At 60.3% G+C, this 12,124-nt stretch overlaps 1 protein-coding gene across 5 annotated transcripts in view; it reads right to left on the bottom strand.

Moving 5' to 3' along the window:
- COL5A1 (collagen type V alpha 1 chain) overlaps positions 1-12,124 on the bottom strand; it is a 171,987-nt gene that overhangs the window by 12,279 nt on the left and 147,584 nt on the right. For 3 of the 5 annotated variants that reach the window (XM_070251089.1, XM_070251091.1, XM_070251092.1), the window contains exons 53-64: positions 11,940-11,993; positions 11,285-11,338; positions 10,327-10,434; positions 10,167-10,220; positions 10,025-10,078; positions 8,938-9,045; positions 7,211-7,264; positions 6,258-6,293; positions 5,773-5,826; positions 4,619-4,874; positions 3,574-3,686; positions 384-452 (exon numbers count right to left, since the gene is read on the bottom strand). In XM_070251089.1, coding sequence (XP_070107190.1) covers positions 384-452; positions 3,574-3,686; positions 4,619-4,874; positions 5,773-5,826; positions 6,258-6,293; positions 7,211-7,264; positions 8,938-9,045; positions 10,025-10,078; positions 10,167-10,220; positions 10,327-10,434; positions 11,285-11,338; positions 11,940-11,993 — 1,014 coding nt within the window. Of the gene's footprint in view, positions 1-252; positions 453-3,573; positions 3,687-4,618; positions 4,875-5,772; positions 5,827-6,257; positions 6,294-7,210; positions 7,265-8,937; positions 9,046-10,024; positions 10,079-10,166; positions 10,221-10,326; positions 10,435-11,284; positions 11,339-11,939; positions 11,994-12,124 lie in introns of all 5 variants that reach the window. The other 2 variants (XR_011432493.1, XM_070251090.1) reach the window with 2 other exon arrangements.

The following is a 12,124-nucleotide window of genomic DNA, read 5'->3' as shown; positions in this document are numbered from 1 at the left end:
AGCTTGGCTCTGGGCGCCCGGAGCACAAGCCTCCCATCCTAGATCTGAATGGAGAGCCAGCCGCCTGCTCCCAGGCGGAAGGGAACCCTCATTGGGCGTGGTGGGAGCGGGCCGAGGCTGGTCTGGCTTCACGTGCCGTGGAGCGGTCTGGCCAAGGGGGCGAGAGCAGGTGGGCGCACGGTGGCGATTAGTCCCATGCAGAGCCAGGAGCCAGGCCGTGCCGCAAGCAGGCAGCGCCCAGCGGCCACTTACCAGGGACCCTCGCTTGTACTGACTATACCAGGTAGAAGGCTGTTCTTTGGGCCAGCGGGCCATTTTACTCTGGAAGATACGAAACGGGTGGGTTTAAACGACAATCCCAGAGAAGCCAGGGGCGGCCTTACCAGTTTACCACGCTTGAATTCACTGAACCAGGAACCTGGGTTTTCTTTGGGCCAAGAAGTGATTCTGGCCTAAACATGGAGCAGGGGAGGCGGGGAGGGAGAGAAACAGAGAAGGACAGGTTACTCTCCCGCCTCCTCGGGACACGCCCCGCGTCCTGCACATGCGCTCTCCCCACCCGCGTGGCCAACCGGGAACGGATGGCTTTCGTGCCTCCATCTCCCCCCTGAGAGCTGAGGAGCTCCCTCCAGGGCAGATGGGACACGATGAGGCCGAGAGGAGCCCTCGCGCTTTCCAGGTGCCCACACGTGCTCCACATGCAGGGTCGAGTGCAAGTCTTATCAGGTTTTGTATATCTGGCATCAAGCGCAGTGCCTGGCACCTAGCAATGCTGAAACACACTTCTTGAGTGAATGAGTGAATGAATGAATGAACGCTCGCTCATCTTGTGTGATGAAGATGATGATAATAAGAGCCCACATTCACCGATGGGCGGAGGGAAGGACGTGTGGGCATCCTCTCCTCTGATCCTCTGAGCTGAGGGGTGAGGCTATGTCTCCATGGCCTCCACCTGGGGATGTGGTGGGCCAGAGACCCTGCCAGGGTCCACCCCGCATCTGTGACACGGCTGGACCAGCGAGGGGTGAGGTGTGCGTGCATGTGTTTGTGCGCGACGTGTGTGTCTGTGTGTGTATCTGTGTGGGGTGTGGCTGTGGGGTACACGGTGTGTGTGTCCGTGTGTGGTGGCTTTCTCTTTGGGAGAAGTGGCCTGGAGGGTGGGTCCCCTGCCAGCACCATCTGTCCTGTGGCCCAGGTAGCAGACCCCTCCAGGGCTTCCCTGAGGACGTAGCACGAAGCAGAGGCATCATCGGGAGGGGCAGCGTCTGTCCCCCTGTGGGAGGGGAGGGGGCCCCCATTTGGAGTTTTCTCTCTGTAGAGGCCAAGGCCGCAGTTCCCAAGGGTGGGCCTAGTGGGGCCTCAGTAACGCTGTGGAATGAGTGAATGCATGAATGAATGATCCCCTCCTTTAGGAGACCTGCACTGGCTCCAGAAGCGGAGACTTCTTTCCCGGCCGAGGCTGCCTGTGAATTTACTTCTGCAGGCAGAGACCTGGAGCAGAAGGGAAGAGCCCACGCGGCCAGCCTGGCCTCAGCCGTCCACGGGCCTCTGCTTGGGCCCCAGGTCCCAGTCTTCCGCAGTGAGGAAGCAGAAGTCTGAATTCTGGTCCCTAGGCCCCGGCTCTCCTCTGAGCCGGCCTCAGGCAGGAGAGCCAAAAAAGGGGCCCCACTGGAGGAGAAGGGTGTCCAGCCTGCCTCCTGCCCCTCAGGACTCTCTGGCCCTCTCCCTTTGGTTTCCGAATCTGCCACTGTTGGTGTCATGCTCAGCTAACACGAGGGCGGCCTCCTCTGAGAACAGGCTCAGGGGTGCAGACAGGTGCTCACCTCACCCCAGCCCTCGGCCTCACACCCCCGGCCCTCCAACTGCCCGACAGGCAGGGGTTCAGTGCCCAGGCAACCGGGCAGAGGGTCTCTACTTGCAAGTGGCTGAGCAGTCGTGGCCTGAGCCCAAGGCTCCCAGGCCGTGGCCGCCTGGCTGGTCGGCACCCGTGCAGAGGAAGAGAGAGGAGCAGTGGGGGTCACTCAGCGCCCCAGCCTGCTGTCAGGAGCCGCTGCGGCTCCTGGGGGAGTCTTGCTAATTCTTCAGCAGGGAGGCCATTTGCAGAGGACAGACAGTGACAAAAAGGAGGGGAAGCAGTATCGTTTCCACATGAATTTCCTCCTGGGCCTCTGCCAGATGGAAGGGTCTTAAGGTTTGAGTTTTCTTTTTGAACCACAAAGGGTTCGTAGCTGGGCAGGCAGGTTACCAAGTATTTAAAATTCCAGGCTAGGAGAGCGTGCAAAGAAAACAGGGGCCCCCAAGTCATCCCTGACAGCCTGGAGCCCCTGCTCCTGAAAGCTGGGCCTTCTGGTCCACGGGGGTGCTGGAGCTCCCCACAGTGACGGTGAGATGCAGGGATGGGGACCGTGCCCTGGAGAACACAGCCGCTCTCCCTCCAGAGGAAGCTGCCTCTGGGTACTACGGCCGCCAGAAAGCTGAGGGCTGCGGGCTGCCGCCTCCCGCCTGCCCGAGCTGAGCCTGCACAGCAAACACGGCCGCTGCCTCCAGGAACCGGCTGCCCTTAGTTTGGGCCACAAGAGGGGAAGCCGTTGAAGAGACAACATGGAGGAGGGTCTGTCCAGGCAGATGCAGGGGCACTGCGGCCAGAGTCTCCGTCATCTTCCCAATTGGAGACCTCGTCCTCCTCCCCTGCCCTGGGCCAAAGTGGGCCCAGCCTCAGACATACACGCTTGAGAGAAAGCAGCACACACCGGTCCATGCACACACACACACGCCATCCACATGCCTGTCTGCACACACGCACACACAGAAACTCCCACCACAGAGGGCAGGCCCGTGGAAGACCGCAGAGGTGACATTACATTGGCATTCCACAAAATCTCAAGGAATCAGAGCCTCGCTAACCAAACTTCTTCACTAGGCAGACTTGAACGTCACGCCCTGCACTCGGAGAGGCAGGAGCGAGCACCGCGGAAGCTGGCTGATGCTAAGAACTGAGGTGAAGCTTCTCAAAGATGCATTTGCCCCAAAAGTCCTTCCGGGGGTTTCAGGTTGGCCTGAGGGCAGAGCTAGAGAGTCATTTTAGGAAGGACCTGACCAAGCAGAGGTGGAAATGCCAGCATTGGGGGTGGCAGGCGGAAACACACCCACCAGCCAGGCATCCTTCGACCCTCCGTAACCCGAGGCTGCACTAATCCCACCGCTTAACATTCTTCTTAAGGAAGGTGCACTCCTGGAGGAAAAACCTTGATTTTGAAACTGGCCAATTTCTGGTGTTCATTCTTTTTGTTTTGCTTGAGGAAGATTGTCCCTGAGTTAACATTTGTGCCCACCTTCCTCTGTTTTGTCTACGGGATGCCACCACAGCACGGCTTGATGAGTGGTGTGTAGGTCCATGCCTGGGATCTGAACCCACAAACCCTGGGCTGGTGAGGCCAAGTGCGTGAATTTAACCAATACGCCACTGGGCAGGACCCCTGGTGTTCATCCTGAAAGCTGTACACATGAGAAACTTCTGGCACCCTCAGCCTGGCCCGCCACGAGAGGAAGGCAGCTGCGGCAGGCGGTACTCACCCCCTCAGACTTCTTGTCGGGGAAGACGCAGGTCGCCCCTCCCGCCGTGAAGTTGCAGTACACTTTGAAGGAATCCCGGGAGCAGCCCTGGTTGGGGTCCACCCAGTATTCACCTGGACGGAAGAGACAGGGAGGGAGGCGGGGTCGTGAGAGCTGCGCCCCGGATGGTTCAAGAAGCAGCTGTGACATTTAAGTTCAGCAGTTAAAACACACGGCCAGGGCTGGACGCCACCAGCGTGGCCTTTCTGGGGTTCATCTGATAACATTCTGATTTTCCTGCTGGGCCCATAAAGAGACAGGGGCAGACTTGTCACCATGCACGCAGCTGGAGCACGAGGTGCACGGGGCGCATCTCTGGTGAACAGGGGAGGGAGGGCACGGCCCGCTGGAGGGTGCATGGAAACACAGAGACGCTCCAGACGAACCCGGAAGTTCATGCACCTGGGGTCCGAGTCGCCTGAACCCCAGACAGCCCTCAAGTCCAGAGGGGAAACGGCACGCTAACGTGATCCTATTCTTCAAGAGGTGGGCAGTACTCGGTTTAACACGGTGAGAATGGGAGTGATCCGGGTTTTCATGACATGCCAGGGTCTAAAGGGTGCTTCCCGAGCACAGTGTCTAATACTGATATTGACACTGACAGCAGTAGCTCGCTATGCTAAGCATCTGATGCATGTCCCATTGCACTCTGTCCCCCAGTAGGGAGAGGTTTTTATTCCCATTTATCATTATAGGTCATCATTATAGATGAGGAACATGAGGCTCAGAGTAAAGCAAGTCACGTGCTGGACAATGGCTAAGGCCAGCCTAGCACCCAGTTCTGTGTGACCTCAGAGCCTTGACCTCTTTCCCCGGCCTGCCAGGACCTCCTCATCTCCTATGGGGATGTCTCCATCAGGTTCGAGGGGGAGATGCCCCTGCATCCCCACTGGACAGAGGGGAGAGCTGAGTGAGGCACGCCAATGCGGCCTGAGGCCTCCCACCATGCCCGGGTGCCCGTCCTCGCCCCTCAGTCTGCCCCAGGGCCCGGGCACGGCCGCCCCACCGTCTGGGAAGTCGGGGTGGCACAGCTGCAGGTCCTTGCAGGTGCGGGCGGGGTTCTGCTGCGTGCCCAACGGCCGCTTCATCTGCTCGATCTCCAGCTTCAGGGAGTTGAGTGAGCCGAAGATCTCCTCCATGCCGTCCGCGTAGTCCATGTAGTTCTCGCCGTCCCCGTCGTCCAGCATCTGGCTGGCGTCGATGTTCCGCCGGGTCCTGGACGCCTGGATCGGCAGAGGCTGGATGACCTCGCCCGGGGGGCCCTGAATGCAAGAGGGGCAACGGTGGGTGGGAGGGCACTAGATGGGGCCTGGGGTGGAAGCAGAGCAGGGACCGCCAGGGCTGCGCCTGCAGGGCTCCCTCCGCCCGCGTGTGCTGGGCTGCAGACACTTATCCACCCGAGCACGGTTTTCTTCCCTCTTTCCTGCCTCCGGAACATTCTACACCCATCCCCACTGCCCCGCCTTGCCCTCACTGAGCACCTCCCTCCTCCTCGAACCCATGTCCCAGGTGCCACTCAGGCCCAGCCCTTGTACCGCCCAGCCTCGCTCGCCTGTCTGCCTCTCCAGAGGTGCCAGTACCTCACAGCCTGGGCCTGCTGCTCAGTTAGACTCAAAGTGACCAGATCTCCTCTGGCCTCTGCAGCCCAGCCCGGGGCGCAGACACTGGGGCCACATTAACACCTGCTGATGGGGGAGACTGCCCTCCTTGGGGCTGTGTCAGGAGGCCCCAGTCAAGGAGGAGGACAGGAGTCAAGAGGCTGCACCACCACAGGGGGGTGTCCCACAGAGCACTCACTGCACCTTGGCGTATCACGGGGCTCCATCCGGCACCTTGGGGCCTCGTCTAGTGCGGCCCACTCTGACATACGTGTGCACACACACACGCATGCACACGCACAGATACCCACATATATACAGAAAGATGCACGTGCTCTCTGTCTCCTCCCTCCCTCTCTGGCCAACCAGATTTCCCAGAAAGAGGTGGTCTGGGGTGACTTATTTCCCTCAGCTCCATCCCAAGGGACAGGCCCTGCCCCCCACACGCCACACAGACTTCACGGTTCTGGAGAGTGAACCGCCACAAGCACAGATGTTTCCCACCATTCCCCCGGCGTCAGGGGGACCCTCACCCCCACTCCCGTCCTTGAGGGCCACTCACCGGCGGGCCCGGGGGTCCTGGGTGGCCTGCCTCACCCTTCGGACCAGTTGGACCCTGGGAAGAAAGGAAAGAGAACCACATCTGAGCACTGAGGCCTGACGTGACTTAAACGCCCCTTGTGCCTGGAACAATCCCCAGAGACCTGTGCGGAGGAGGTGGAGGGACAAAGTCTAACGTGTCCAGGGAGGGTGTGGACACCCCTTTTCTCCCCAGCCCAGATGTAAGGACTGGGTGTCCCCGAGACGGGAACTTAGGGGACAGAGTCCTTCCTGGGAGGCAGCAGCAACAGCCCAAATGCCTCGGTCTGAGACGACTCGGGCTGGAGACATGCTCAAGACAGTTCAGCAAGACAGGAGCAGCTTGAGCGAGCAGACGGGACCGCCATGGGTCAGGGGGAAGGGAGGGGGTCAGGGTGGCTTCCAGCCAAGGGGACACATCCCTCCCCCTCAGCGGCGTGGGCTGATTCTGGGGTGCACACCACTTACCGAGGAGCCCTTAGCACCTTTTGGACCAGGAGGACCCTGTGGAGAGGGGGCAGAGCATCAGCAGGCGGCCGGCCCCTTCACCTCCGGGCGCCTGCCCTGGACCCACAGTCCCGCTCAGGCCCAGCCTGGTGTCCCCCCTTCCAGGGGCCCATGCTTGCACTTCCTGGAGTGGGGTGGTGGGGGAGGCTGGGGCGGCTGGCACTCACTCACATGGAGGCAGGGAGGGTCTTCTGTCTGCCCCAGGGCAGCAAGCCCACCCTCCCCTGCTAGGAAGTCACAGTTCAGGCAGCCAGAGACCGAGGGCAAAGCGGGCCTGTGGCCTCACAGACGACACAGAGCCCCCTCCACGCTCTCCCAGCAGCTCACAGCAGGGGCCAGCATCAGACTGCCAGGAGCCACTTTGGCCACATGGACTCCAGCCCAAGTGGGGTGTGGTGGGTGACTGGGTTGGGGCAAGTAGAGACTCAAGGTCGTGGGGGATGTCTTTGGAGTAGCGGGTCTCCCAGCAACATGGGGGAGGCCCCAGGCTGAGTGCCTAGAGGATGGGACCCCAACTCCTCCAGGCTGGGTCAGGCAGGCCCTGCTCGTGCTGATGGGGGGCCGGAGAGCCAGCCACTGCCTTCCTACCTCCCGAGGACTCTTACCGTGGACTGTCCAGCTTCCCTGAAATGCCCAGAGGGGGGGTTCCCCTGCCTTTGCCTCCCCCAACCCGAAACCGGGGCCCAGCAAACCCTCTTCCCTGCTTCTGTTGCCCGGAGCCCTGGTGCTGAGTTAATGAACACATGAACTCAGGGCTGTCATCTCTGCCCCAGCTACAGTCCTCAGTCCCAGCTGTTCCATGTGACTTTCCCGTCATTCTCCCGCCACACACTGAGGCCCAACGCGCAGGCCCATCCCGCCTCCTGGCTCTCCCAGGAACCGAGGGGAACCACGCACCCCTCCCAGATACACACCGGCAAGCCGGGAGGGCCCGGGGGTCCGATCGGGCCAGAAGGACCAGTGATACCCTGCAAAGGAGGAGAAACACCGTTAGCATCATTTGGACGACGAAGGATTGCAGAAACGTGCTCTGCTGTCCACGCAGCCACGTCTCTCCATTCTCGTCAGTCGCTTCCCTAACGGCTGCCCTCCAACACGGGGCCGGCTGCACCGAAAGGGGAGCCACCACCCCTGCTGGGCCTGGCTGCCCACCCTGAAGCTGACCCTGTCCGGGACTGCTGGCCCGGCTGAAGGAGTTCTCTGGCACCAAGAGGGCACCCGGAGGTGACTTCCCGTTAAGATCTCTCTTCTAATTTTCTAATTTGAAAGACAGAAACAATAGCTCTGACATCCAGCCCTGGCTTCATCCCCTCTCGCTGTTTTCCGTTCTCAGTGTGGGTCCCCCAACCAGCACAAGCCCCCTGTGGAGGGACAATGAGTGTCCCAGGGTCCAGTCTATTCCATCCATCCTGTCCAGCCTCTAACTGTGCTTTCCTCATCCTTGGAGACTGTGGCCTCTGACCTGACCCTCCCTCCGAGTAGCCAGGACCCTGAAGCTCACCTCCCCTGGAACCCCGAGTCCACACGGACTCCTTACGGGGGCTTAGGCTACAGCGGGCGGAGGGTACCAGGAGCAAGTGTCCCTCCAGGAGGAGAGGTTGCCTCCCTCTGCCTCTGTCGTGCAGGCTCAAGCTTTGGGTCATTGTGAGAATCCCAGAGACTGTCAGCCAGCACCTCCCGTCAGCGGTGCTGCCAGCAGAGGTTTAGGGTGAGGGCACAGAGGGGTGCTCTCCTTTGGGTGGCAGGGACTCTGGACATCTTTCTAATTCTCAAGGTCACTGGGGTACCACACCCTGGGTGACCTTGTCCGAGAGTGCCATGGTGGCCTGGGGACACTGGGCAGTGGGAAGATGGTCAATGCCACGGGGAGAACAGGGGGGATAAGGCAGGGGTCCCCAAGGACGCCATCTGACAACCTTCATTCCCTGCCTCACAGGCCCTGTCCCCTTCCAGGTCAGGCGATGGCCAAGGTGGGCAAAGCTCAGGGGTACATGGGAGCCTGTCACAGCTGGCTTGGGCAGTGGAGGTTCACACGCTGACATGGGGAGGGGGCAAAGACACCCCTCTCCTGCCCCACAGCACACGTTGCTCCTCCCCGGCCATGCAACCCTGTGCCCTGGCCTGCTGGCAGCCGCTTCAAATGGCTCAAGTGCAGCGTGGAGCGGAACTCGGGCCAAGGTTTCCTCCGCTGTGGTCTGCTGGGGGCTGCAAACTCCAGTTAGCTGCAACGGTTCTCAGGAGGCCTATGACCAGGTGTGCACATTCGAGATCAGGGTGGAAGTGAGGATGCAAATGGGCAATCGTTCTGCCTTGTTCCACTGGTAAACACGGCCAAGAATGGCCAGTGACGTCCTGAGCAACTACTTGGGTCAGAGACACTTGCAGATAGGAGCACTGAAATGGCCTTCACCTCTGAGGCCACCAGGGCAAGGAGGGAGCACCTGCTAGCCATAGCCAGTCAAGCCCCGGGGCTGGACTGCAGCCATGTCCCCGCTCCCTGTGCCCCTGGGTGAGCCATCCCCTGAGCTGTTCCCGTCTAGACTGGATGGACGTGAGGATGTCCTTCCGGCTCTAACGTGCCTCGGTCCTCTGGACCCTATGAGCCAGGTTCTAAGGTGCTTCTTGCCAGCGTCTCACGCACCTGTTCTCCCTTGGGGCCGGAGGAGCCCTGGGGGCCCGGGAGACCACGGTCACCCTTTTCACCCTGTTCACCCGGAGGTCCGATGAGTCCGATCAAGCCTGGATGACCCTGTTGGAAAATGAAGGCGTGAAGGCACGTTCGCGGTGACAGCGCCTCACATCCAACGACGGTGGCAGCTGGACGTGGCAGTGCGTCCAGGCCACAGGAAGGCCCGGGTCACCAGCCGACAGCTCCTAGAATGGGAACAAGCCCCAAAGGCAGGTGGGGCACAAAACAGGAGGCCTGAGATGGCCCCTCCTTGGTGACAACCACACTAAGGAAACAGGCAGACGCAGATCCAGACGTAGACAAAGGAGGTGAAGGGGTTCCTGAGTGACGATGTCTGTGTGTCTTTTTACTTCTATGCACTTTGCAATTTTTCTATGGCCAACATGTACCAACATTTATGGACTTACAGGGAAAGAATGTTATAGATACTATAGTTACTTTTTATGATTTTTTTAAAAGAAAAATTCTCTATATATGCTTTTATATATGTTTGTTTCATCGGAGCCCATAGAAAGTTCTGGAAGGGTTCCTCCAGCGTTCAACACTTTAGAGGTGGGGGTGGGTGGTGGTGAGGGGTGTTGGAGTGGAAGGAAAGAGACTCCATGCTGTCTTCTTTTTGACTGGCTTGTGAGCATGCTTAAGTCTGTGATAAACCAAGGCGAGGAGAAAAAGGTCCCCACATTAAAGAAACGGAAGGGCTTTCCCCATGCAGGTCCCCTGCCACTGCTACAGGGAGGGTCGGTGGCCGCTGTGTCCACAGCGAGCATCCGCTCCCTGGATCCTGGATGCCCGTCGGCGGGGACCTCTGCACCCAGCTGGCATGTTCCATCGATCATACACGGGCCGTGGGTCTCCAGCTGAGGGCAGGACCAGGTCCCCAGAACAAAAGATTGGTGTTCCTTCTCCCACAGCCTCTCGAGTGCCCACTCCGGACACTTGACAAATTCGGGTGACGGATCAATATCTCATTGAGTTTGAAACCACAGGTATTTGAGGGGTCCCAAGCTACAGCCACGGAGGCACCCGAAGTCTATCTTACCTTTTCCCCCTTGGGGCCAGAATCTCCTTTGAGGCCGGGGAGTCCTGGGGGACCCTGCAGGAGGAGGCAGCAGGGTCAGAGTTCTCATCCCCAATCCTGCCCCCACCCACTGCCGGGGGTCACCCCTTGGAACGTCACTCACCATGGGGCCGGGGGGACCGTCAGGGCCTGGGGATCCCGGGAGACCTTGTTCACCCTGAAACACAGCCAGCCCTCCACGTGAGCTGCGCCATGGCCTGCCTCATCCCTGTGCCCCTCCTGCAACAGCAGCGCCTTCTCCCAGGCCTCCTACGTCCACTCACCACAGGGCCGGGGATCCCTCGAAGGCCATCGGGCCCAGGCTTCCCAGGGGCCCCCTGGGGGCCGATGGGGCCAGTCTTCCCAGGAGGGCCTTCCAAGCCAGCTTCTCCCTGCAGGGCAGCAAGGAGGACAGAGTGGGACCCAGATGCTTGTGTGTCTGGTCACCCTGGCCCAGGACCGCTGATTGGAAACCCCAGGGAGCCTCGGAGAGAACCTGAAAGGCCCCTAGATATCTGGGGGCCACCCCAATTCTCCACATTCCTTATGGAAACTGCCCTGGCCAATTCTCCATCCCGCTAACTTCCCCAGCCAGGTGGGAAGTTAGTCTCCCAATGGTCATGGCCACCATGGTGACGGCCAGCATGGAGCTAGCGGTCGACAGGTTGCCACTTCCCAAGCAGGCACGGGGCTGCACCCTTTCCACTGCTGCCTCAACTAACGACAGGGTGTCTCCAGGAGGAGGCATATGGCGCCATCTCAAGTCACCAGAAGAAGTGCCCCTCGAGTGCTTGGCGCCAGGTCACGGGCGGAGTGCACAGCACTGCCTCTCCACCTTCTCCGCGGTCCCACCATGGGCACGGCCACCCTCGCTTTGCAGGTGAGGCAGCTGAGGGACCTCCGGGTCAAACACCAGGCCCAGAGTCACCCAGCACCCCGGTCCTCCTCACTCCAGCACCTGCTTCCCCTCCCTCAGGCTGGCGGGGCAGACGGACTGTGGCATCAGAATCTGGGTCCCCAGAGCTGGAGGGCACGCCAAACTGCCTCCCCTTCGGAGAGGCCTGATGCTCCTGCCCCATTTACAGTGAGGGCCAGGCCTCCCTTGGAGGCCCCGTGGCTCCTCGCTGCCTCTGTGGCCTTCCCCTGGTCACACACGTGTCCACATTCCACCCAGCTCAGCCAGCGTGCAACCAGCTCTCTGGAAGCCCTAGGGCAGCACGGTCAGGCCCCGAAGCACGTTACCTTGGCTCCTTTCTCTCCCTGTCTGCCTTCGGGGCCCGCGGGGCCGGGGGGACCCTGGAATAAGAAGAGAGCATGTGATGAGCTGGCCTGTGGAAGCCAGAGTGATGAGCTCAGCGTCTGCAGGGGGACAGGCCTGGCTGGAGGGGGAGCCGGGGAGGGGCTGGCCAGCATGGAAGAAGGCCCTTAGAGCGAGTCCCAGGGACTCCCATTCTGGATGAAGACCTCTGGGTCCATCTGGGGATGAGCTCTGGCTGCTGAGCCTTGGGGAGCCCCCTTCTCCTGGTCACACGCCAAGCAGCTCGTTTATTGTGGCACCAGCAAAAGGCTGCATCACTCAATGTGCAGAGAAATGCCTTTTAGCTTGTTCTGACGTTTCAGAAGCTCTGACCCCAGAGAAAAGGAGCTTTCTCAGCTTTGTGGGTGTTTTTCTCCCACGACAGGCGTTACTGACGGTGTCAGCACTTGGCTGATCCTAAAAGGAGCCAGCACATCGACCTAGCAGGTCTGGGATCTGATGACGCGGCGGGAAGCTGAGTGGAGAGCACGCTTCAAACAGAAGCGCCTTCCTCCTTGGTGCCGCTGAGAGCGGCCGGGTCCAGGCCGAAGGTGGGAGGGGAGGGGTGTCTTCAGGCAGAAAGCTGACAGGAGCGTTTACCCTTTTTCCTGGAGGCCCAGACGGACCTGGTTCACCAGTGGGGCCCGGCGATCCCTGGGTTCAGAGAGAAGAATAGTTAGGACTCAGGGTCCGTTAGAATGGGGCATGGCAGGTCCGGGTTGGTCTGAGGCTACAGAACACACTGAGTTTCTAATCTACTGTGTCCTTGACCAGCCCGGAAGCTG

This window comes from Equus caballus, chromosome 25 (genome assembly GCF_041296265.1).
Source record: "Equus caballus isolate H_3958 breed thoroughbred chromosome 25, TB-T2T, whole genome shotgun sequence".
Lineage (NCBI taxonomy): Eukaryota > Metazoa > Chordata > Mammalia > Perissodactyla > Equidae > Equus > Equus caballus.
The sequence above is the reverse complement of the archived record's forward strand: the minus strand, read 5'-3'. Positions and strand labels throughout refer to the sequence as shown.